This window comes from Panthera uncia, chromosome E3, assembly GCF_023721935.1.
Source record: "Panthera uncia isolate 11264 chromosome E3, Puncia_PCG_1.0, whole genome shotgun sequence".
Classification (NCBI taxonomy): Eukaryota; Metazoa; Chordata; class Mammalia; order Carnivora; family Felidae; genus Panthera; species Panthera uncia.
Window position 1 is genome coordinate 6,219,717 of NC_064815.1, and position 26,805 is coordinate 6,246,521.

At 43.3% G+C, this 26,805-nt stretch overlaps 1 protein-coding gene and 1 long non-coding RNA gene across 2 annotated transcripts in view; one reads left to right on the forward strand and one right to left on the reverse strand.

The window, feature by feature from the left end:
• Positions 1–1,761: 1,761 nt before the first annotated feature.
• On the reverse strand, positions 1,762–25,891 carry LOC125927899 (uncharacterized). Its single transcript, XR_007459494.1, has 2 exons — positions 25,446–25,891; positions 1,762–2,247 (listed from the first exon to the last, which is right to left on the reverse strand). It is a non-coding gene; the product is annotated as an uncharacterized LOC125927899 (long non-coding RNA).
• ERCC4 (ERCC excision repair 4, endonuclease catalytic subunit) overlaps positions 20,048–26,805 on the forward strand; it is a 33,115-nt gene continuing 26,357 nt past the window's right edge. Inside the window, exons 1-2 of the mRNA XM_049638273.1 lie at positions 20,048–20,296; positions 21,806–21,986. Of these exons, the coding sequence (XP_049494230.1) occupies positions 20,090–20,296; positions 21,806–21,986 (388 nt within the window). The 5' untranslated portion in view covers positions 20,048–20,089. The remainder of the gene's footprint in view (positions 20,297–21,805; positions 21,987–26,805) is intronic.

A 26,805-nucleotide genomic window follows, 5' to 3' on the forward strand; every position in this document is an offset into this window, starting at 1 on the left:
GGTAATTTTTTTTAATTAAAAAAAAATTTTAATGTTTATTTATTTTTGAGAGTGATAGAGAGACAGACAGAGTACAAGCAGGGGAAGGCAGAGAGATAGGGAGACACAGAACCTGAAGCAGGCTCCAGGCTCTGAGTTGTCCCACACAGAGCCCAAGGCAGGGCTTGAACCCACAAGCCATGAGATCATGACCTGGGCCAAAGTAGGAGGCTTAACCGACTGAGATACCCAAGTGCCCCACCGGACAATTTTTTTTTTACCCAGAAGCATCCATTCTCCTGTATTTTGGTGATAACATTCTGGTTTCCACTTGAAAATCACCTCTCCTGGTTCTCAGCCCTCCCCTCACAGTGGAACATGTCACCCATCCACAGCCAGTCAGAGCCCATGGTCTTCTCCTTGTGGGCAGAATTGTGCCCCCCCCCCCATTCATATGTTGGAGTCCCAACCCCTAGGACTTCGGAATGTGACTGCATTTGGAGATAGGGTCCTTAAAGAGGTCATTAATTTAAAATGAGGTCCTTAGGATAGGACCTATTTTAATATGACTGGCATCCTTATAAAAAGAGAAGACAGCCATCTACAAGCCAAGGAGAGAGGCCTCAGAAGAAATCAATCTGCGGACACTTCAGACTTCTAGCTTCCAGAATCGTAAGACAATACATTTCTGCTTTTCACTCGGTCTGTGATTTTGTTATGGCAGCCAGAGAAAACTAATACATCCCTGGCCCTAGGGGCGGCAAACTTTTTCTGTAAATAGCCAGACAATAAACATTTAGACTTTGTGGGTCATATGATCTCCATTACAACTACTCAGCTCTGCCATTGTAGCATCACAGCAGCCGTAGGCAACATTCTAAACGAATGGATGTGGGTGTGTTCCAATAAAACTTTATTAACAAAAATAGGCAGGCTGCCCTTGTAGTGTGATTTCCTGACTTCTGTCCCCAGATGATTGGTTTAGGAGTAAACATGTGACTGAGTCCTGGCCAATAAGCACGATTCTATTCCTCTGACCAGAATGTTATGGTGACTCTCAGAATTTGCTCCAAACTAGGAGGAAAAGCACACTCTTTTTACTGGACCATAGTTAGGAGGATGTGAGAATGCAGCCGCCATTCAGACACAAACCTGCCATCTTTCATCTATTTTTACAGAGGCCAGAATTCAGTAAGTAGATGCACATAAATGCCTAAAGAACAAATAAGCAGTAATCAACAATTTAAAATCTTCTACATATCCAAATGGGCTTGGCTGCTAGCTTGAATCAAGTTAACAAGAGAAGTGTCCATTGCACCGTTTGAAAACAACAGAAAGCAACATATCCTGCTATATGGCACCTTATGTAACCAGAACTTTAAAAGAATAACAAGACCCAGGAGAAAAAGCCAGAGGGAAGATACTTATCCAGATTCTCTGAGAATTCCCAGAAACAAAGCAGCTTTAAAAACACATCTGGTCAGTAATAAAGGAGATTCAAGGATGGCTGAATTTTTTTTTTCCATCAACTTACTTGATTTTAATTTAGATCTTTAACAGAAGAATTCAACATAGCTTCCCTGTTATGGATCAGATAGAAGAAGATATTAGAGTTCTTAAAAATTGAAAATCATATATTATTTTCTTTCCAGACTGATATTTATTTCTGTGTAGTAATTAACAAAATCAGATGCGAGCTTGCTTGTGTCCAACCGCTGATGGTGCTGGTGTCGGATAGTTAGCAGACCAAGTTAACCTCTAGTAGTAAGCAAAACTCAAATCTCGGGGGCTTTATGCAAGTTTATTTCTTGTTCCTGCAAAGCCCTGAGTCTGGGCAGCTTTCCGGGGAAGCTGCCTTCCACGTGGTAACTACTTCCCATGGCACTTCCAACAGATGATTCACTATGGACGGAGAAACAACACAGAGAATCACACACAGCCTTTAAACGCTTTCACCCTAGTGTCAGAGGACACGCCTACTCTCAAGCCATTGGCCAGAATTAGTCACATGGCTTCCCCAACCACAGAAGCCTGGGAAATGTAGTCTTTTAGGTGTCCAGGAAGAGGGGGGAGGATGGGAAACAGTGATTATCACAGTGCGATTCCTTCCAGAGGAGGAAAAAGGGCAACTTGCAAACCAATGAGGAGGAAGCACAGAGAAATAGGGATGCAGATAACTGGAGAAGAGACTACCATGGGGTTGCTCAGTTCCGTTGTTCTCAAGATGCACCTATGTACAAATGCCTGCCCATGACGTTGTTCGCTGAGCTGTGGTAAAAGGAAAAAAAAAAAAGAACATGTCATCATAGAGCTAAATTGGCAGTGTAATCCTTCAGTGTTGCTAAGATTGACAATAATAAATGGCCCTCCTACATTTTTTTTTGTTTTAAAATGTCATTTCTTTTTTGACTTGATGGTGATCATAGTTAGTAATTGCTTATCTAATGTCCTAACTTGGCAAAATAAAAGGTTGGCAGTCGCTCATAACTTTCACCATGTTTTAAAGTTACTGTGTCAGTCTGCAAAATGAAATTCTTGGAGCCAATGACCTAGTTAATGGCTTTGCCTAGAGCTTGCTTTAGCTGTGTAAGGAAATTTACTTTTTTGAGCACTCAATCTGCAGTGTTTAGCATTTTTCAAAGGAAGGTATCATTATCTCACATTTATAGATAAGGCAACAGAGACTCAGAATAAAGGGTTCCTGGTTATAATTTCTCAGTTGTCCCACTTTTCAGCCCTCTAATAAGTCCCTTTCTCCGCATTACTCTCTGTGGTTCTCCTGCTCTGATTGAACCCTTGCTGATACACACGAGGATCCTCTTCTCGGTGTCTACTTGTGGGGACTCTAACTTAAAACAAATCTCTTAATAAATGGTGTACTATGTGACTTACCAAGGCCACACTGTTAATTAAGGCCAACAGTGGACCTCAATCCAGATGTACATGACTGAGGTACACGTTCCATCCCTAAAGCCCACTGTCACTTTAGATACTGAACTACATCAAAGCAGTGAATTAAGAGGAACTTCTGGGTCACGTTCACCAAGTGCATGTGGGCAGAAATCCCTGCAGCTATATTAGAATGATATTTAACTCAAGACCCGTTAATGAAGCACCCCTCGCCTGCACACTGGCAACAAGAAGGAGAATCACGCAGTAGGGTGTCTGAGAGCAAAAACGGGCTAATTCTCAGCACAGGTGCTCTTGTGGAATATTGATAGCTGTTCTGAAGACCCAAATGGAGTATCTTTGGCTCTTTTTACCCCACCAGGTGTTTCTCACTCCCAGAGCCGAAAATGTATGTGCCTTCTAAGACTGTAAAAATAGGCATCTCTCACATTCCTCTATAGGAACATTTAGAAACAAACAACATTTGGAAAGCTGCATACATCTTATATGAAATATAAAGCTGTTCCACTGTAACTAGGGGCTTGCTCAGTCTGATGTATGAGCATAGATATTTGTATATTCATAAATTTCTGGTGCTAATGCACTTGAAATTCACTGTTCCTGAGAAAGGCAGGAAGAGGCAAGACAACTTTGAATAAGTTGGTGGGTTGTTTTTTTCTGAGATTTCTTCACTAAACAAATTTGTAAATATCCAACTTGCTTTTATTATTGTTAAACCCTAAATCTTATGAATTATATTAAAATATCAAACTTTGAATAGGGTTTTGGGAAAGGCTAAAATAAAACTTAATTTTTCTGATTTAATAAATATTACTAATAAAATGAGGCCATTTTGTTTTTCATCTACATACATTTCTAACAATCCCTCTTATATCTATACTTTTTTGTCAGTAGATAAAAATCAGTTCTATATATCATGAGTTATTTTAAAGCTCCTTTTATTCCAGGACTTCAAAGACATACAGAATGTACTTTTCTTTAAGTGCTCTGCAACTCAGTATCCATGATACATCATCATAAAATATCAAAAATCTTATTATCCATCAGAAATATTTATGTGGAATAGTTAATTAAATGGTGCAAAAACCTTAAAATTATGATTCACATTTGAGGCTATAAAAAGGTACTAAAGCATAAGGAAAGAGAACATTACCTTAAAGACTTAGAGGAAAAACAGAACTTAATGATCATCTTCTAAAAGACATGGACATAATTTTTTTTAAATATTGGTAAAATTGCAATTAATTTTATATTGATCAATTTAAAGGAAGATAGATAGATAGAAAATCAAGAGTCCTCTATGAAACTAAAGTAGGAGGCCATAAGAGATGAAGGCAAAAATGCAGGAGAAAAAGCCAAATAAAATTTTTAAAGAATTTAAGGAAATCTAAACTCTAATAGGAGAATTAAAATCCACACTGGAGACAGTTTAAAACAGAAAGAACACGGTAGAAAACTGCGTTATAGGAAACTTAGAAAACCCTAAAGATTATAGAGTAGGGAAAAAGAGGCAATGAAAATCAATTTTTGAAGGATAAAGTACAAAAGCAGTAATCATAAAACAAAATATCAGATATAAGACTAAATGGGTTAACATGTACAATGAAATATTACTTGGCCGTAAAAAAGGGTGAGCTATTGCCATGTGCGACAATATGGATGGACCTCAAAGGCATTATGCTGAGTGAAATAAGTGAGAGAAAAACAAATACCATATGATTTCATTATATGTGGAATCTACAAGACAAAACAAATTAATTAACAAATAGAAAGCAGAATCAGACCTATAAACACAAAGAACAAACTGATGGTTGCCAGAGGGAAGGGGGATAGAGGGATAGACAAAATGGGTGAAGGGGAGTTGGAGGCTTCCAATTATGGAATGATTAAGTCATGAAAATAAAAGGCATACCATAAGATATACAGTCAATGATATTGTAATAGTATGGTAACTACATGGATGGTAGTTGGTAACTACACTTGTGGTGAGCATAGTAATGTATAAACTCGTTGAATCATTATGTTGTATACCTGAAACTAATGTAACATTATGTCTCAGCCGTACTCAAATTAAAAAAAAAAAAAAAAAAAAAAGACCAAACATGCTGACATTGCCAATAAATATAAATGGGTTACACTTCCCTGTCAAATGGTTAGGAATTTCAAATAAGGTTTTAAAAGAAGTTTCTTTTTTTTTTTTTTTTTTAACATTTATTTATTTTTGAGACAGAGAGAGACAGAGCATGAACGGGGGAGGGGCAGGGAGAGAGGGAGACACAGAATCTGAAACAGGCTCCAGGCTCTGAGCGGTCAGCACAGAGCCCAACGCAGGGCTGGAACTCACGGACAGTGAGATCATGACCTGAGCTGAAGTTGGACGCTTAACCGACCAAGCCACCCAGGCGCCCCTAAAAGAAGTTTCAAATAAGGTTTATTAAAAATAAAACTCTGGGGCGCCTGGGTGGCGCAGTCGGTTAAGCGTCCGACTTCAGCCAGGTCACGATCTCGCAGTCCGTGAGTTTGAGCCCCGCGTCAGGCTCTGGGCTGATGGCTCGGAGCCTGGAGCCTGTTTCCGATTCTGTGTCTCCCTCTCTCTCTGCCCCTCCCCCGTTCATGCTCTGTCTCTCTCTGTCCCAAAAATAAATAAAAAATGTTGGAAAAAAAAATTAAAAAAATAAATAAATAAAAAAATAAAACTCTAGGGGTACCTGGGTGGCTCAGTTGGTTAAGTGTCCAAGTTGGGCTCAGGTCGTGATCTCACGGTTCATGAGTTCTAGTCCCGTGTTGGGCTCTGTGCTGACTGCTCGCAGCCTGGAGCCTGCTTCGGATTCTTTGTGTCCCTCTCCCTCAGCCCCTCCCCAACTTGTGGTCTGCCTGTCTCTCTCTCAAAAATAAATAAACATTTAAAAATAAATAAATAAATGAAAACTCTATTTTGCTTATAATGTATATACCAAAAAGGCAGATTAAAATAATAGAGGAAGATCTATCAGACAAACGCAAACTGAAAATGAAGCATAGATGAGAGATAAAGTAGGTGAAAATTCGACATATGTGCATGGGCATGGATAGGATGTGCTGGAGGCACCTTGCACTGACTCACAACAGCGGACTATACACATCTCTTCTTACCTCTACATTTAGTGACATTTTAGTACTTGTTTTTGCAGAGAGCTGGTTTACCAGCACACCACTGTGTATGCCCCTCTTTCCTTCACTCCTGTCCTCAATGTTTCCCAGCATTATGGATTTAATTTGTCATCTTAGATCTTGGTTATCATCATTAAAGTACTTTTATTTACTGTAATGGTTCATTGTATGTGTCAACTTTACCATCAGGTACCCAGATATTTCATCAAACATTATTGTGGGTGTTTCTGCAAGGGTAATTTTGGACAAGATTAACATCTTAATAGAGGAAAACAGATTGCCATCCATAATATCAGGAAGACTTAAATAGAACAAAAAGAATGACCTTCCCATGAGTAAGAGAAAAGTCTCCAGCAGACTGCCTTTAGACCTCGTCTACATCATCCACTCTCCTGGATCTCCAGGCTGCCAGCCTTCGGACTGGAATTATACCATTGACTTTCCTGTATCTTTTTAGAATCTACACACACACACACACACACACACACACCTCATTTGTTTCTTTTCTCAAGAGAACCCTAATTAATACATTTATACATTATATGCTTCACTTTATAGATTCTTCAAACATTTCCATTGTTTTATAGCCATATTAGGATTAATTTAGACTTCGTGTAAGCAGTTATTTTATACCTTGAGTTCCACATTCTTCATTTCTATACTTTGATTTTCCAGTTGTCTGGAGTATGATGGTAAATACTTTCAGGAAGTGTATGTTAAGATATACATCTTGGGGCACGTGGGTGGCTCAGTTGGTTTAGTGATGGACTTTGGCTCAGGGCTCAGGATCTTGAGGTCTGTAAATTTGAGTCCCACATCGGGCTCTCTGCTCTCAGTGCAGAGTCCTCTTCAGATCCTCTGTGTCCCTCTCTCTCTTTGCACCTCCCCTCCTGTGCTCTCTCTCTCTCTCAAAAATAAATATTTTTAATAAAAAGATATACATATTGATCATGTCTGAAATTGTCTGTTGCCTTCCCACATGAACAAGAGAGGAGCCAGATCCTTACCTTTGATCACTGGTTTTGCAGATAAGAAATATCTTAGCCTTATTTTTTTTCCTAAGTAAGTAGTCTTTTATCCTGTCTGAATGCCCATCATATTCTTTTTCTTCTTAACATTCAAACATTTTGGGGTGCTAGGGTGGCTCTGTCGATGGAGTGTCTGACTCTTGATTTCACCTTAGGTCATGATCCCAAAGTCATAAGATCTAGCCCTGCTCCATGGAGCCTGCTTAAGATTCTCTCTTTCCCTAGGGACACCTGGATGGCTCAGTCAGTTAAGCATCCGACTTCAGCTCAAGTCACAATCTCACAGTTCCTGAGTTCGAGCCCCACGTCAGGCTCTGTGCTGACAGCTCAGAGCCTGGAGCCTGCTTCGGATTCTGTGTCTCCCTCTCTCTCTGTTCCTCCCCCACTCACACTCCGTCCCTCTTTGTCTCTCAAAACTGAGTAAGTGTTAAAAAAAAAAAAAAAAGATTCTCTCTCTCTCTCCCCCTCAGCCCCTTCCCTGCTTATGTACATGCTCTCTCTCCCTCTCTCTCTCTCAAAAAAAATTCAAACATTTCATAAAAATAGCCTGTTTGATTGATTTGAAAATGAACATTTTATCACATGTTTACACCCTCTGGAATCAGGGTACAACTTACAGTCACTGTCTAACGTATGGCAGTATGATTCTGCAAACTCCTTCTATTTGACACCTGTGGAAAAGAATCAAGCATAAAACCCTCTTAGCCTTGATGCTATGTGGGTTATACTCTTTGCTAGTCTATTTTCATAAGTTTGTTTTGGCCTGTGCTCAGTAAACCATAAATTTAACATTATTCAGCTAAAAAAAAAAAGGCATCTCTATTATTCCTTTGAATGATTCCGTCTCTATGTGCTGTTTGCTCCTTCTGAAATTCTTCTCATTCTTCTCCCTCTAGTCTGCATTTCTTTGATCTTTTCTTAAGTCTGTGTTCATGTCTTTGTCCTCACCCTTTGGGTTTGGGGAGAAATTTTTAAACACGTCTCACACTGCTCTGATTCCATTTTCCACAACAGACAACTGTGTTCTGTATAGCAATTGTGTCCACTGCAGATTTTCATTTATCCAGTGTGGATTTTCTCTCCATACAATCCTTCCAGTCTCCACCTCTTTCCTCTTTAATATCACCCGCAAATGTAATGTTTCCAAATGTAATGCTCCAAAGAATTGTGTTAAAATATACTTCAGAAATATCCTAAAATATGAGACATATCCTAAAATTTCTTGCAACACCCCTAGTTCGCAAGGCGATTTTTGTTCTTTTTTTTTAATTTTTAAATGTTTACTTATTTTTGAGAGAGAGAGAGTACAAGTGGGGGAGGGGCACAGAGAGAGGGGGACAGAGAGAGGGGGACAGAGGATCCGAAGCAGGGGCTCAAGCCCACAAACGGTGAGATCATGACCTAAGCGGAAATCGGACACTTAACCGCCTGAGCCACCCAGGAGCCCCCAGCAAGTCTTGTTCTGATTGTTGAGTTTGATCCTACGATTTTGAGATCGCTCTACTTTCGTACGCCAGTTGGTTTCCTATGTGCTTGAGCATCTGGAGACATGAGCAGCAATGCCAAAGCCATCGTGCCTGGCCCTGGTAGTGTGTCTGTCAGGCTCAGAGTTTGAGTGGAGACATGATTCACTCCTGCCCTCAATCAATTTGCGACAGGCTTTCTCTTACTTCTTTCCTCCCCTCACCCTGTAAGGGAAACTCTTCCTAGAGAATTCAACTGTCCGATCGTGCTCCACGGGAGAAGAAACCAGTTCCTTTACTGGCCTTGTCTACTCTGTCCCAGACATGTGTTGTCCCTCTTCCTCCTGTTAATGCGTGTTGTCCCCCTCACCTCCAACAAGCCACTTTGCAGGAGTTCAGGCAACACATCTGATTGAGTTGTGTGTTTCTTCTTGAAGAATTTAATACATTAATACACGCCTATTCCCTAGACCTTCATCAGTCATTATTCCTACCAAGACAAAGTATACCCCAGAGGGATGTTTTGTTTCTCCTGAAATGATGTGAGATAATTAAGATGCTATTAACTAGTCTGGAATCATTTCGGAGTCTTTTAAATTCCGTTATCTAATGAGATGAGGGACTCACTCCGATATTATGGGAAGGTAATTTATTTCCTTCATCAAAATAAACAAGCAATTGCTCGCATCCCAAAAAGATAGTAAACACTAACTATATTCAAGAATAGGATATGAAAAGATGACAAAGTCTACATGATCTATTACTGATCCTGTCAAGGTAGAAATCTGCATTAATGCTGGTCAGTTAGAACCAAATCAACAAAACATACTAATTGTCACAGGCACACACATCAAGATTAACTTTTTGCAATTGTATTCACATGTACTCTATGTGCTACCTTTTGGCAAAGCACAAACTCACTGGTCTATATTACATATAGATCGATACAAATACAATACACATACACTCATAGAATCCAGAATGCATCTATATTTTAACTAAATTGAATCTATACATTTATTCTTCAGTTCCTTCCCTTGGATTTATTGCTAACTCAAAATAAATTCACAAAGTTAATATTCAATTTCCGTTTATTTCATTACAATCTTCATTCTTTGGGGCCACAGTAATTTTGCTGGGGAAAGAAGTAAGAAAAAGTTTCATCCAAATATATTTTCTTTATTTAATTTTAATAATATAATTTAATATGTAATTGGTGTTTGGACTAAAATGGGTGGTGAATAAAAAGATTGGAAGAGAAATGTGGGTTTTCTCAGAGTCTTGACATTTTGATATGAAATATAGTTATTTAAAGCTGCAGCTCACACTTAAAAAATTACCTACACACTGACTTTTGACATCCATGGTTACCAAATTGCTCTGCTCTTGTCAGCATCTACTTCATTCAAAAATACCCTTCCCTGGGGCGCCTGGGGGGCTCAGTCCACTCAGGTCACGATCTCACGGTTCATGGGTTTGAGCCCCACGTCAGGTTCTGTGCTGACAGCTTAGAGCCTGGAGCCTGATTCAGATTCTGTGTCTCCCTCTCTCTCTGCCCCTCCCCTGCTTGTGCGCTCTCTCTGTCTCTCAAAAATAAATAAATGTATGATAAAAAAATTTTAAATAAAAATTAAAAAGAAATCCTTCGCCCAATATTTGCCAAGCTATGACCATGTGTCAGGTTAACTCGGTTAACACTCAAAATAGTCCTATGATTTACTTTTCATTCCTGTATTCCCATTTTACAAGTGGAAACACTGAGGCTCAAGAAACTTGCCCACAGCCATGAAGTTGGTACAATGCAGAAACTGGATTCCAAGACATGGCTTCCTGTTTCCAGACCCCATGCTTTTGCCAGCCAGGACCATTGGGCTGAACCACCTTGGCATGGAGAGTCTTTTGGTTACCATGGTTACCCCCCCACAGATACACTGCTTTCCAAATGTGCTGTTAGCTAATTAACTAAAATACTTGTGGAAATCAAGAATGGATTAATACTAGGAAATCGAGAATTCAACATAGTTCTTCAACAGATCAAAGGAAAACATCATGATTGTATCAAGACATGCTGAAAACTATTTGATAAAATCCAACATCCATTCCAGGTTTGAAATAAACTCCTAAAAAGGAGAAATTATATGTATGAAAACTACCTCAGACCGGAAGAAGTGTATTAAAGTAGAAATGAACAGCTCCACTAAAGCCAGAGGCAAGGCATGACCAGTATTAGATTTTCCTCTGCAGCAACCTCCTGGCCAAAGTCCCAGAGCTCTGGAAGCTGGTAACACACGGGTGGATTCTTCTCCCAAGAAACAAACATGGCCAAGAGGAAATATCTGGAGAATGTGGAGCATGGAGATCCCTCGATGAAGCCAATTAGTCTGCCAGCCCGGCCCAGGCACACGATGATAGCCAAGAAACCACTGTGGGGATTTGCCAACCGCCAAATATGTCCATTCTAATTACACGTGGCTAGCCCCGAGAAGTGACAGGCTTCTTCTGAGAGCAAGTCTTAGAGGTTAGGACAAAGAACCTTTGGCCCTCAATGCTTCCACCAGGTGGGGAATTAATGTTTCTGTTTTCTTTTTTAATGTTTATTTTTCTTGACAGAGAGACAGAGTGTGAACAGGAAGGGGAGAGGCAGAGAGAGGGAGACACAGAATCTGAAGCAGGCTCCAGGCTCTGAGCTGCCAGCACAGAGCCCCACGCGGGGCTCGAACTCATGAGCCGTGAGATCATGACCTGAGCCAAAGTTGGATGCTTAATTGACTGAGCCACCCAGGCGTCCCTGGATGCTTCTTAATGCACAGGTTTCTCAGCCGGAGGCTACCGGCATTAGGAGCAGGACGAGAACCTGCTTTGTGATTTATTTGTCTTAAAGAGTAATTCCCATGAATAAGCTCTTCCACAAGTTCATTTCTCCCACCGAAAGGATAGGTAAACTATCAAATTATTTCCTCCTTTCTGTTGTTCCAAGTACATGTCTTGACTTCTAAACATAATGCCTCACTCTAAATGTCAGGGCTCTATATCCTATCTCCCTGTGCAAGTAAAACTACATTAAACATATTTACATTATATATTTACATTAAATAATAATAAATTCCACTTTTGAAATGAATCAACTTTGAATTTCCTGAGTCCATTTTTTTTTTTTTTTTTTTTACTAAGAAAGCACCTTCACCCCATGGGATTTCTTAGGCAGATAGAAGAAGTAAACTCCAAATTAAGCATCTCAGAGGGTCAGGAAAAGACCAGGCCATGAAAAAATAATTACAGATTTTTTTTTTTAACGTTTATCTATTATTGAGAGACAGAGTGAGACAGAGCATAAGCATGGGAGGGACAGAGAGAGGAGGAGACACAGAATCTGAAGCAGGCTCCAGGCTCTGAGCTCTCAGCACAGAGCCCGATGCCGGGCTCAAACCCACCAACTTTGAGATCATGACCTGAGTCGAAGTCGGATGCCGAACCGACTGAGCCACCCAGGAGCACTAATTACAGGACGTTTTTAATAGGCTATAATTTAATTTCATTTATTTAACAAATTAGTACTTTTATCCCCAAAATACAGCACAATGCATATTTGATGTCTTATTTGTATTATTTTTTGTTACGTTTAATTTTAATTTATGTTAATTGTATTTAGCTTAGAAAATTTTTTCAATGTGTATTTATTTTTGAGAGAGAGACAGAGCGCAAGCAAGGGAGGGGCAGAGAGAGAGGGAGACACAGAATCTGAAGCAGGCTCCAGGCTCCATGCTGTCAGCACAGAGCCCAACTCGGGGCTTAAACTCATGGACCACAAGATCATGACCTGAGCTGAAGCCGGGGCCCTTAACTGGCTAAGTCACCTAGGTGCCCCAGGTTTAACTTTTAATACGTTTTTTAACTATGTAGTTCAAAACAACAAATATAAGATAAACAATGAAAAAAATTCCCGTTCCTCCTCATTCCCATCTGAAAATTCCAATAGAAAACCAACAACCTTAGCTTCTTATATATCCTGCCAGACTTTCTTTATGTATATTCAAGCACTACACTCACAAAAAATTTCTTACACATCACATTGTACTTTGCTTTTTTCACTTAACAAAATCAATTGTTTTTGATGAATAAAAAGCCACAGGGTTTTGCGGGGGGGGGGGGAGGTGGATGGATTGCAGCCAGATATTAGGATATTTTGGCAATCATAATATTTTTGCATGTATGCTTGGGATGATAACTGATTGTAATTTATAATTTACAGATTTAATTCTGTATACATGCTCTACCCCAATGACAAACTCCTATAGGAAAATGACATGGTTTATTAAAGATTGTCATAGGTCACTACAAGCAATGTGGTCCAATAATCGGACCCATATTTAGCATCTTCTACCTATGCTTCTTCCCCCGTCTGTGCTTCTCTGAGACTGTAGGTGGAACCACATATGGAGAAAACACCGGAAGTCTATGTGTGTAAGTCCCCTCATGAACAAGATGCCAGGGAAACAGCCCCGCCACCACCACCCCTACTTTCCATTCCCCACACATGACACTAACTCCAAGTCAGGCAAATGGATTACAACAGCATCATCAATGCCTACTGACAAAGACGAACAGCTCTTAGATCATTATTATTCACAAGGTCAAAGCTCTTTGTCAGCGCCATGGTCAGGGCTTGCGTAGCCACCCGGACCCCAAGCTCGGAAGGGTCCCAGGCTTGGTTGAACGCTCTGCTGTCGCCATCTTGAAATTCCCATTACTTTTTTAACAAGATGCCCTGAACTTTCATTTGCACTGGACCCCACAAACTATGTAGCCAGTCCTCTGTTCCTTGTCAGAATACATTCTAAGAGGGAGAAGATGGTAAGGGAAAAGGAATGTCTCTAAAATTAAGGAAAAACCTGGGTCATCTGGGTGGCTCTGTTGGTTAAGCAGCCGACTTCAGCTCAGGTCATGATCTCTCTGCTGATGAGTTCAAGCCCTGCGTCGGGCTCTGTGCTGACAGCTCAGAGCCTGGAACCTGCTTCACATTCTGTGTCTCCCTCTCTCTCTGCCCCTCTCCTACTCATGCTCTGTCTCTCCCTGCCTCTCAAAAATGAATAAATGTTAAAAAAATAAAAATTTTAAAAAAATAAATAAAAATAAGAAAAACACACTTCACAAAATTTGCCTGACTCACATATTCTTTTCCCCATGGGAGAGTTTCCTCGGGGTTCCTCATAAATTCCTACAAAAGGCTAATTGCCTAATCCATAAGAACCACTATCATTTCTTGATGTCCTTGCAAAGAGGGGCAGGTAATTGGTTTTCAGGTTCAGATTCATTCTTACTTTTTTTTTTTTCTTTTCTGTTGTCAAACAGTAAAAATATTTTTATTTTAATTAGAGTCATCAAAAGTCCTTATTTCTGAGAAAAGAGATTAGTTTAATGACTAAATTCCCTGTGCCTCTATGAGTAATAATTAGTTAACCAAATACAAGTCTTCTCTCGGTGGAATAATGACACAGTGTTAGTACACAGGTGACTTCATTTTCAGACAATTAATGTAAGTGACACACACCAGTGGGTCTCCCAGGGACCTCAGGTCCCCGGCAAAGCTCTGTAGGTATTGCAATGGTTTCCTCCCTCCTACGCATACCATCCATTGCCCACAGACAGAATCGTAACAGGCCTCTCAAGGTCATATACTAAAAATTTGCACATGCTCGTAGACGCTGTCTGGTTTGATATACCACAGATCTATTTGAAACTGCTGCTGAATTCATAGTAGCTTTTTAAAAACATGGCTGCAGGGCACCTGGGTGGCTCAGTTGGTTAAGTGCTCGACTTTGGCTCAAGTCATGATCTTGCAGTTCATGAGTTTGAGCCCCGCCTCAGGCTCTGTGTGGACAGCTCAGAGCCTGGAGCCTGCTTCGAATTCTGTTTCCTTTGCTCTCTGCCCCTCCCTCACTCATGCTCTGTCTCTGTATCTGTCTCTTTCTCTCAAAAATAAATAACATTTAAAAAAAGAAATGTTTTTACTTTTTTTAAATGTTTATTCTTGAGAGAGAGGGAGACACAGAACCTGAAGCAGGCTCCAGGCTCTGAGCCATCAGCACAGAGCCCAACACGGGGCTCAAACTCATGAACCATGAGATCGTGACCCAAGCCAAAGTGGGATGCTTAACCGACTGAGTCACCCAGGCGCCCCAAGAAATTTTTTTAAAGTGTGGTTGCCACCCACAGACACAAATCTACTACTGTCATCATGGAGGGATTGATCCAAGAGTATTCTGAGTTTATGTTAAAGGGATGTATAAGCATAGAAAGGATGTGGACCATATGAGTCACGTGTTCAAGTCAAAGTGACTCAGTGACTCAGTGATTCATGGCCTGCCCGTGTTAGGCATCTAAGGAAGCAGTAGGGGGAGCAGGGGTGTCCACAGTTTTCGAAGTCAAGTAGAATTTGCTCCTGCTCCCACTTGGGGGCCATGGACAAGCTCCTTACCCTCCTATGTCCTCTTCTCCTTATGTGTAAAATAAGGAAAATAATAGTAGCTACCTTATGATCTTAGTGGACACCACCTCATTGTGCCCCCAGGACACCTTGAACTCAAAGGAGAATCATGGCAGTAGAAGAAGCCCCCAGCCCCGAATAAGGGAGAGGAAAGAGCTGAACAGAGCAAGATAGAGCCGGGATGGTGGTTAGCAATGTGCCCCGCCCCAGCCACAGTGTCTGCACATTGCAAGCCCACAATAGACGTGACTTGGTTGTTGTCGCCATGGTTAGGTCACTTGCCCACCTGTCTCTAGGTGAGTAGCTGTCCTAACTTGCGCGATCATTAAAAACACACTCTAGCTCAGTATGTCTTTCTGTTCATTACCTGGTAAGACGTTATCTAATTTTTAAGACATTATCTAAGCCTCTAGGTTTTCCTAATTGCTTTCCCCATGAAATTTTAATACAGCAGATGCATTGCAATTCTATGTGTTGTGAGTAATTTCAAGCGTCGTCTCAGCTGGGCCGTGAGTTGTAAACCCAACCCCTAGTACACAGACTTGGCGGGGGGGGGGGGGGGGAGATGTTATAGGCTCCGGATGGAAGGTTCTTAGCCAAGCGAGACTGTGGCTCGTGACCTGAGAGACCTCGCCTCTCAGTTCCGCCCTTCCAGATGGTGGACTGGACAACTTCCCTGAGAGGCAGTCCCAGGACATTGGGCCCCACCTAGAAACCTCCTTGCTTGCTCTTCATCCCAACACTGCTATCTTCCATCACGTTCTCAACCTGCAACCTCTTTATCCCCTACGTAAAACTCTTGATATTCTCTTTTCCTTTCATAATCATCTTTAAAACATTTTGAAACTGGACCCCAAAGGTTAGCAACTTTCCCTTTGCTAGAGGGCAGGGATGATCCAGGCACCAAATGCTCCTCAGCATTAAGAGGGAAGGTTTGGTTTTAATCCTTAGGAATACATGTGCTTCAGGTCCTAGAATGGGTTAGAGTGTTTTAAAACAGTTGTCACTGGGGCACCTGGGTGGCCCAGTCAGTTAAGCATCCGACTCTTGATTTGGGCTCAGGTCAAGATCTCATGGATCGTGAGTTCAAGCCCAAGCGGGATCTGAGCTGACAGCCCAGAGCCTCCTTCGGATTCTCTCTCTCCCTCTTCTCTCTCTCTGCCTCTCTCTCTCTCTCTCTCTCTCTTTCTCTCTCTCTCAAAATAAATAAATAAACATATAAAAAATAAAATGGTTGTCATTAAGTTTTTAAAATAAAATTGGTTGAATGTTCACATCTTGCTATTTTCTTCATCTCAGTTAACTTCTCTACCCATCACATGAGGTAGTTCTTATTATCAGCCCCCATTTTAAAGATGAGGCAACTCAGAGAGGTTAAGTAACTTGCATGAGGTCACACAGCTAGTAGGTACCTAAGCTGAGTTTTCAGCCCAGGTCTTTCTGACTTAGAGCCTGAACCCTTAAACCACCACAAGCAAACTCTAAGAGACTCAAAGGTACTCTGGCCCTAGGACAGGGTTAAACTCAGGAAACATTCGCTTTTTATCCAGCTTCTGGATTTAGCAGACATTCCGCATAGGTATGAGAAAGGCTGAGGTTGCTAAGAGAAATCACAGTCGTGGTCAACCTAAGGTTAACTGAGATATGCTGGGTTCTATCTCAGGGCAGAGGGAAAAAATGATGCTTAATCTCATTCCCAGCTCAATGCTAAAGGCCAAAGGCCAACTACCTGCCCTGTGTCCTGATGGGCAAAAAATAACTGGAACTCACAAAGTGACCTGGAGGGGAGATGGCTGTGGCGATCAGAACACCCTAAGAAATAAGAAAAAGTTTAGGAGAACTGTGGCGACAGAGGCACGGGAAAAGAAGAGTCCCGTCACCTTACGTTGAAAACGTTTGCCCACTGGAAAAACTGAAATTTTAGTCTAGACAGAATCTGTGAGAATTTATGTCTGCCTCCCCAGATGCCAACTTTTGACATTAAGTGTTGCCCACCACCCACATATTAAATCTCGAATTCACAAGAGGATCATCTTTAGCACTGATGAAGTATGTATATAGCACCTGGGAATTGGTTTTGGCTTCATTTTTATTATACAAGCAATACATGTTCAAGGTAAGCAAGACCAACATCATGGAAGGGAATCAACGGAAAAGTAAAGGTCTTACTGCGATGCCAACCACTAATCCTGGGGATTTCGCCTCCCCAGGAACAATTGCTTTTGCTAAGAGATTTAATTCCAGAGCTCTTCTAAGCAGTCACGGGAAAACATTGGTTTTTTGCTAATGTTTTTAGACAAATGGGACCGTACTAGACATTATTGTCTTGTAACTGCTTTTTTTCAGCATATAATAACATGCACGAGAGAGCTTGCCACATACACCTTTTAATAGCCATATGATATTCCGCTCAGTAGAGATGTGTGAAGAGATTTTAACTAGCCTCCTTCTTTGGACATTTAGGAGCAATATCTGAGAAATAATGATAGTTCACAAAATGATCTGATGAATAAACATTTTTGTACACAAGCTCCCGCTCGAATACGATAAATTCTATGGTGGCAAAATTTCACCTGCTTTGTTTACTGATGAACCTCCAGCATTTGGTTCGCTGCCTGACATGTAGCAGGTGTCCAATAAGTGTTTATTGAGTGAATATATCTTCGTGTGTATATGTATCTACACAAGTATTTAAATTTTATGTGTATGTTGACCACTGCCCTTCCAAAATTATTGCTTCACTATCTATTCTCTACTCTGTTTTGTTCTGTTTGGTTTTGGTCTGCTGGGGATATCTTAAGAGCTCAGTGTCATGGAAATAGTGAGTGACTGTGTATGTTTCCCATTGTTGCTGTAAGTAGCTGCCATGAATTTCGTGGCTGGAAACAACATAAATTCATTATCTTCTAGTTCTGGAGGGCAGAAGTCTATAGTATAGGTTAGCAAGGCTGCATGCTCCCTAAGAAGGTTTTAGGATAGAATTCATTTCCTTGCCTTTTCTGGCTTTTAAAGCTTGCATTCCTTGGCTCATGGTCTCTTCCACATCATTCCAACACCTGCTTTCACTGTCACATCCTTTTCTCCGATTCTGACCCTCCTGCCTCCCTCCTTCCCTTCTCTGGATGCTTGTAATTTACAATGGCCCCACCTGGATAATCCCAGATAATCTTCTCGTTTTGAAATCACATCTGCAGAGTCCCGTTTGCCACAGAAGGTAACATATTTGCAGGTCCCAGGGATTAGGACTTGGATATCTTTCAGGAGCCATTATTCTGCACACCACAGCGTGGGAATCAGGTTTGAACTTCAGCACTGCCTCTCCCACATGCACACCCTAAATACATGGTGCGTTCCTGCTTGCCACGTCCTGAACTAAATCTAAGCAATACACTAACTAACTCCGTGGTCTCGGCCAAGTTGTAGAACTTCCCTGAAGCTCCATCTGTCACTTTCAGAATTGGAGAGATTAATATTTGTTTCACAGGAAATTCTGCCTGTAGAACATTGCAGGCAAACCTTCCCATTCAGGAATTATTACACGTTGTTTTAATCTTGACAAAATGTAAGTAAAATCCTGGTTAAGCCGTAACGAGATAGAGAAACAGATCCTCTTGCATCTGCTGATGTGAATGTAGATTGGTACAGGCTTTCTAGAGGGCAATGTTGCACTATGAATGTAACGAAAAGCCTTATGCTGGTTCTCTTTATCCCACTAATTATCCATTCTAAGTATATCTTAGGAGCATGGTTGAATTTATGTGCAAAAATGTTCAGTGAAATATTATTTATAATAGGGGGTGATGGTGAAAACAAACTAAATGTCCATTAATCAGGGCTTAGATAAATAAGTGTGGTATATCCTCATTACAGAAATATTATCAGCCATGTAAAAGGATTCTGTAGAATACTAAATAGTATGCTCGAGGTTTGTCAAGTATCAGTGACAAACTTGGAAACCCGCCTCACTTATTATCTCAAATCGGTAAAAGAATTGTGCGGTGAGAAGGGAAAAAAAAAAAAACTGAAAATACACATTTCATGGTATTACAGTGACTATTTCTGGGTAATGGAATAACGGTTGATTTTCATTTTCTAATAATTAAGTTGGGGGGGAAGGAATGTCCACATAGAACAATTCCTTTGGTTGGATCCTTCCGAAGGTGTCCCTCTAGTGGAAGAAAGGATGCGGCGGCTGGGGGGGACACCCGGGCGCGACTTTTTAAGAAACAGATTATTATTGCATTCAAGACATTTCGATAGAAACAAGGGCCTGAAAGTAGTAAACTATTCTGCTCAATAAAAAAAAAAAAAAAAAAATGTTTACAGGGAGACAGAGGCCAACTGCAAAAGTAAAACTGAAACCTCACCGTGGCAAAGAGGGCCACTAATTCTAGGCGCGCCTGGACAACTGACAGCTTTTTCATTGCCGAGGTTGGGGAACTAAACTCCTTGGGTTTAATTCTCCTCTCCTTGCTTTCGGGTAGCTCGGGTTCTAGTTGCAGATCCAGGCCGCCCCACCCTCCGACCCAAGGGACAAGGCAAGACGCATTCCCTAAAGGCCGTGGGCTGGAGCCTAAGGTCTGGAGCGGACACCTGTCGGGAGCTCGCAAGCACCAAGTTGCGGGGGAACTCTACGAATCTTCGGCTCCACTCGGCTCCTCTTCGGCTAAGTTCGGTCAGGTCTCCTCGCGGCTTCGGCTCCTCCTCGGCTGAGTTCGGCTGGCTCTCGACCTGTCGGGCTCGGCTCCCTTCGGCTTCCTTCGACAGACGCTCGTCTCCCGCTCGGCTCTGTTCAGCTGAGCTCGTCTCCCGCTCGGCTCTGTTCGGCTGAGCTCGTCTCCCGCTCGGCTCTGTTCGGCTGAGCTCGTCTCCCGCTCGGCTCTGTTCGGCTGAGCTCGTCTCCGCTCGGTTCTGTTCGCCTGAGCTCCGCTCCCGCTCGGTTCTGTTCGCCTGAGCTCGGCTCCCGCTCGGCTCTCTTCGGCTGAGCTCGGTTCCCGCTCGGCTCTCTTCGGCTGAGCTCGGCTCCCACTCGGCTATCTTCGGCTGAGCTCGGCCGCGGCCCCGGAAGGGCGCCCATGGAGCCGGTACCGCCGGCTCCGCCGACCGCTATGGCGCCGCTGCTGGAGTATGAGCGGCAGCTGGTGCTGGAACTACTGGACGCGGACGGGCTGGTAGTGTGCGCCCGCGGGCTCGGCGCGGATCGGCTCCTCTACCACTTCCTCCGGCTGCACTGCCACCCCGCGTGCCTGGTGCTGGTGCTCAACACGCAGCCGGCCGAGGAGGTGCGGCTGCCGGCGCGGGGGTGAGGGGGTCCCCGAGAGAGTTGGGGGCTTTCCGGGCGGATACAGGCCCGGCGCGGGCGCAAGGCCCCTGAGGGCGCCGGCGGTCCCTAGCGCCGGGGGAGGGCGTTGAATGGGGGTCCGTGAGGCAGATGCAGGGCCCTGACACCGGCGCGAGGACGTAGGGTGGGAGGGGTCCCTTGGAGGATGCACGTCCCTGACACGGGCGCGGGGACACCGAGAAGGATGAGAGGGGTCCTTGAGGCGGACGCGGGTTCCTGACGCGGGTGGGAGGACACGGGAGTGGGAGGAGTCTCGAGGCCGACGCAAGTCCCTGACACCGGCGCGGGGACACCGAGGGTGCGAGGGGTCCCGAGCAGGGTGCAAGTCTCTGACACTGGTGGAAGAGCTTGGAACGGGGGTCTCTGAGACAGCTGCAGGTCCCTGCCGAGGGTGCAAGGACACAGAGGGACGGAGGGGCTCGGAGAGGGGGAGGGGAGTCACCACCGGAGGCGAGGGGCAGAGAGAAGGATTGGAGGTGCCGGAAGAGGACGCGATGGCCAGAGAAGGCTGCGGAGAGGAACGATGAGAGAGGCCCCAGGCTGGATACCATGGGGCCTGTTGGGTCAGAAGAGCGGGATCTGGAAAAGGGAACAGTGACGGGGATGGGGGCGTCTCAGAGGGTAATTGCAGGGTGTGAAGGGAGAGACTGAAACTGGGGAGAGCCCTGCAGGGAAGAGGAGGGTCTGAGGGGGTTGACCCAGGCTGGGGGCAGGCGGCGGAGGGTCGGAAGGGAAGGGAGCTGGAAGCTGAGGACCTGGCGGTTAAGGAATGGAGGGCACTGAGGACGGAAGACGGATACACCTGTGCCAAAACGGGGCGTTTGCTATTGAGAGGTGGCACAGCCTGGTCTGACAAGTCTGCTGCGCCCCTAGGTAGAGCAGGTGGCCAGGAGGCAGGTGGCCGCTGAGAAGAACGCCCACAGACTCCTTGAGGGCAGGGATACTGTCTGATTTGTCTAGGGATCCCCGGTACCTGGCACAAGCCAGGGCCCCCAGGAGAGGCAGGGTTGCCCTGAAGACACAAAGGGCCAAGCTCCCACTGACCTGAAGCCCCGCTGGGGCGGATGGGGACAGAGCCACCAGTCTAAAACTCGGCTTGGGAAAAGGATTCCTTGCGATGTCCTCACACCCTGTGCTTGCCTGCAAACCTGGCTTTGATGGCAAGTATCTTCTAGCTAGCCGAAGTCTTTTCACTGAGGGTTTTAAAGTCTTTGTTATTGTTGTTAAAATGCTCATAACTCAAGTGCAGTGATGCCTCAGCACAAACCCAAAAACACAACAAAAATAAAAGCCTGGTTGCATGTGGATGATTGGTTGATCACCTAAAGCAGTAACTTGGTTTGTATATTCCTCAAGTTCCCTGCCTCTCTTTTTAAATACAAAGACCTTGCCGCCTAGTAAAAACCGCCCTGTATTAAACAGACTGCTAATCAAACTTGATTTGATGTAGGAGTATTTTATCAGTCAGCTGAAGATTGAAGGAGTGGAACACCTCCCTCGTCGTGTAACAAATGAAATCACAAGTAACAGTCGCTACGAGGTCTACACCCAAGGAGGTGTGATATTTGCAACAAGTCGAATACTTGTGGTCGACTTCTTGACTAATAGAATACCTTCAGATTTAATCACTGGTAAGAATTTGACACCTTGTCATTATTTGTATAATGATACAAACTAGCACTTTTTTGTGCCTGTCCCCACTGCTAAAGTCTAAACTAGAACCTCCTTGGGGGCAGCACTGGGTGTTTTGACTCAGCATTGTACTCCCAGGAATTAGCACAATACCGGACACATTTTAGATGCTTAAAAAGTACTTGTAGCCTGAATAAGTAAGAATGACTTTTCCTTGCTCTCTAAGCTCCTATCTGGTTAATACTTCATAATTGGCTGGCATTTGCTTTTCGAACCTAATCAGCCTTGAAATGTTTATAGATATTCTTTGTATATTTCCTAAAATATTTGGTTTTCTCTTTGAAGGGTTTTTCTCCCCCCCGTGATTTGAAATTAAACCAAGTCGTTGCTTATTTATTTTGAGAAATAATGGCTTCATTTTAGCTAGAATTAATATAGAAAAGGAATTCGTTCTCATTATTATTCGTCTGTTTGGCAACCTTTTCTGATTTCCCCCAAAGCTCCCTTGAGGTCCCTACCTCTCTGTCCTCGGGTTATCCTGTGCTTCTCCCCAGTCATAGCACTAAAGAACAACCCAGTATATTTGCCAGTTTATTTTTCTGTCTCACTCTTGGATAACAAGCTTCATAAGCACAAGGAACAATTTGTTCATCACAGGCTAAGAACCTGATACACAGGGTATTAAACACGTAGTTGTTGGATGAACGTCGTGTGAATAAGCTGTGATCTTCAGTAAACTTCTGGAGGGCAGAGCGACTGTGACATTCATAATGGTATATCCCACTATTGCCCTGGCCCAGAAGACCCTCAGGAAACATTCAGTGAATCAATGTATGAACGAATGTTTTATGTGGCTCATGGTAAGCTGATTGAAGAAAAGCGTTTTTATACTTTTGTAACATTTATAACTGTAATAAGCTGGGGCACAGGTGGTGAGGTCGGGCTCACCCGGCTTTGAGTGGGGATGCCGCCACTCACAAGGAAGTTACGTGCTTTTGGTGAGCGCAGTTCTCTTTCTCCTTTTTTTTAAATTTTAGTTCGTTAACATATACGGGCAATACTATTTCAGGAGTAGAATTCAGTGATTGATCGCTTACATACAACCCCCAGTGCTCATCACAAGTGCCCTCCTTAGTACCCATCCCCCATCTAGCCCATCCCCCACTCCCCTCCCTCCCTCAATCCTCAGTTCCCTGTCCTTAAGAAAGGCATGTTTCCCTCTCTTCTCTCCGCCCACTTCCCACGTGTTCATCTGTTTTGTTTCTTGAATTTCCACACATGAGTGAAATCCTATGGTATTTGTCTTCCTCTGATTGACTTAGCATAATACACTCTAGCTCCATCCACATCATTGCAAATGGGAAGGGGTCATTCTTTTCGATGACTAAGTGATATTCCACCGTATAGATAGATACACCACATCTTCTGTATCCATTCACCAGTTGATGGGCACTTGGGCTCTTTCCATAATTTGGCTACTGTTGATGATGCTGCTGTAAACATCAGGTGCATGTACCCCTTCCAATCTGTATCTTTGTATCCTTTGGGTAAATACCTAATAGTACAATTGCTAGATTGTAGGGTCGTTTTGTTTTTAGTTTCTTGAGGAACCTCCACACTGTTTTCCAGAGCGGCTGCACCAGTTTGCATTCCCACCAGCAGCGCAAAAGACATCCTCTTTCTCCGCATCCTCACCAACACCTGCTGTTTCTTGCGTTGTTAATCTTAGCCACTCTGACAGGTATGAGGTATTATCTCATCATGGTTTTGATTTCTATTTCCCTGATGAGGAGTGATGTTGAGCATCTTTTCATGTGTCTATTGGCCATCTGGATGTCTTCTTTGGAAAAGTATCTATTCGTGTCTTCAGCCCATTTCTTCACTGGGTTATTTATTTTTTGGGTGTTGAGTTTGAGAAGTTCTTTGTAGATTTTGGATGCCAATCCTTTATTAGATATGTCTTTTGTGAATATCTTCTCCCATTCTGTAGGCTGCCTTTTAGTTTTGTTGACTCTTTCCTTTGCTGTGCAGAAGCTTTTTATCTTGATGAGGTCCCAATAGTTCATTGTTGCTTTTGTTTCCTTTGCCTCCAGCAACATATCTAGTAAGAAGTTGCTCCGGCCAAGGTCAGAGAGGCTGCTGCCTGTGTTCTCTAGGATTTTGATGGTGTCTTGTCTCACATTTAGATCTTTGATCCATTTTGAGTTTATTTTTGTGTATGGTGTAGGAAAGTGGTCTGGTTCATCCTTCTGCTTGTCGCTGTCCAGTTTTCCCAGCACCACTTGTTAAAGAGACTTTTTTCCATTTTTCTTTCCTGCTTTGTCGAAAATGAGTTGGCCATATAGTTGTGGGTTCATTTCTTAAATTGAGAAAAAGAGCACCTCCTAGAGTTATCTTAAGGATTAAGTGAGTAAAAATAAACTGCTCAGTATAGTGCGTGATACATACTAAATGATAAATAATAGCAAAGAAAAAAAAGCATTGGCTCTTCATAACCAGAAATTCTGATGCATCGTAAAGTCTTTCACTGTTTGCTGCTTTCTTCTCAGCTTAGTTTTATATTGCTTTAAGTGGATAAAATGGGGGCAGTGTACCGGAACTACCACTAGATGTCAGTATCGCTCTGACTTTTAGTCACCATTCAACCTACTTAGGCAGAGAGCGGGATGAATCAAAGAAACCTCCAAATTATAGCTTATAGGTAGTTCCTAATTAAAACCGCAAAATTCCCGGCCCATATCTGATCAACAGCCACTAATGAAGGCGCTGTTGCTGCCGCTGCTTGGCTGCAGGGAAGGTGAATGAATGCCAGACAAGAACGCCGCCCGATTCTGCTCCCCAAGGGATCATTCCACCCCCCCACCCCCACCCCCACCCCCGCTCCCACCAGGCTGGCAATGACACTTTCACCACAACTCTGACAGACCAAACAGCAGTCCTTGAGACATGTAACCCTCCGGAAAGTTCTGAATGTCCCCGGCCCTAACCTGCCCCCCCACCTCCGCCGCTGCCATTGCTACTCGTGGTATCCGCCACCATACCCCACCCAAGGGTCCCTGCCAAACGCAACTCCCCGGTGCGGAGAGAACTGTGTAGATAGCGACCCTGGTTGTACTGGCAGGAGACAGGACAGGAGGCTTTCATTGCTAAAACGGCTCCTGACATCCCCAACTAGAACTCAGAACCCGCTTTCCACGGGACGCTTAAAAACCCTCCCATGTTACATGTTAGGTTCGTGTGCCCAGTGCTATAATCCAGTTTTCTGTTCACTCAAGAAACATTTAGTGTCCTAAGTGTCCTTTGTTTGGTAGGGATGTGGTAGGTCCTGGAGACAGATGAACGAGGGACTGGTGAACTCTTGAGCTAGGCTCCCTCTGGGCTTGACCCCGCCTCCCCCGTGTACCAAAGTTGTGACCCCTGGCACGTTCCTTAATGTCATCAGGACTCTGTTTACTCACCCATAAATGGGAGACTGTAACAGTGCCTTCCTCTTAGGCTTAGCACACGGGTGAAATGAGATCATGTTTGTAAAATTCTTAGCTTCATGCTCAGCACACAGTCAAGCATTCTCTGATGACTGCTCGTTGTGATGTCCTTGTCCTTGAGCGGTGTCGTGGAGGAGGCAGGTGGAAAGCAGTACTCGCAGTACAGGATGAGATAACGAACTGTTGTGGGAGCATCAGAATGAAATGTAAGGAGGCTTTGGTGAGACCGCAGTTGCCCCCAGAAATACACCTGCTCGTGTTTTCTTGTTGCTGGTTTTTCAAATGGTGTGTCGGGGGTGGTGGGGAGTCCTCAGGGGGTGTCACGTAGGAGAAACCAGGCTTTGTCTTCAGGCACACATGGTTTGGGACCTTTAGCCTCCCATTGCTTGGTGGATGACCTTGATCAACCTGTTTGCCTCTCCTGATCTCATAATAATACCTACATCATAGAATTCTGAGGATTAAATGAATAACAGTCTGCAAAAGTACCTGACCCCAGTGCCCGGGATCGAGTATTCTCTTCTTCCATCTGGGTTCCAAAAGAATGACAGCCTTTTGGAACACAGCATTTTCTTTCTTTTTTCTTTTTTTAATGTTTGTTTATTTATTTTGAGAGAAGGGAGAACATGTGTGCACACGTGCATGAGCGGGGGAGGGGTAGAGAGGGAGAAGAGAGAGAATCCTAAGCAGGCTCTGGGCAGGATCTCACGGGGCTCGATCTCACGAACCGAAACCGTGAGATCATGACCTGAGCTGAGATCACGAGTCAGACGCTTACCCACCTGAGCCACCAGGTGAGCTGGAGCAGAACATTGTCTTAAATTGAGGCCCATCTTTCCTTTAGAAGCCCACCTTTATCACTTCAACCTTGTATAATACTTCAGTCTAGGCCAGCAAAGCGTAGCCCAGTGAAGTGCTTGGAAAAGCCCAGCGTCTTAAGTCCAGGATCTTTTCCGAGTTGTAAATTTGTTAGGTACACGTATTGCAGTTATTGAAAACCCTTTGTAAATTCCTAAATAACACTTACTGATTTTTAGCACATCTGAAAAATAGTGTGCTTAGCTAGAATTAGAATAGACGGTAGCTCTCTCCACCTCAGTCCAAAATTTAAACGCCAAAAGAGCAGAATCTGAATTGAGCCTCCTGAACTACTAAAAGGGGTCATAAATCACTATTAGTGTCATTTCCCAGATGCTAGGAGTCATGGGAACTGGTACAAAAACACAGAAGCACATTTTTGACAAATTTTTATGTAAGGTAATTGGCTTGATGTCGGTCTCAAAGACTAAGAATCATCACAGAATAATTGAGTTTTTGATTCAGAAATGACATC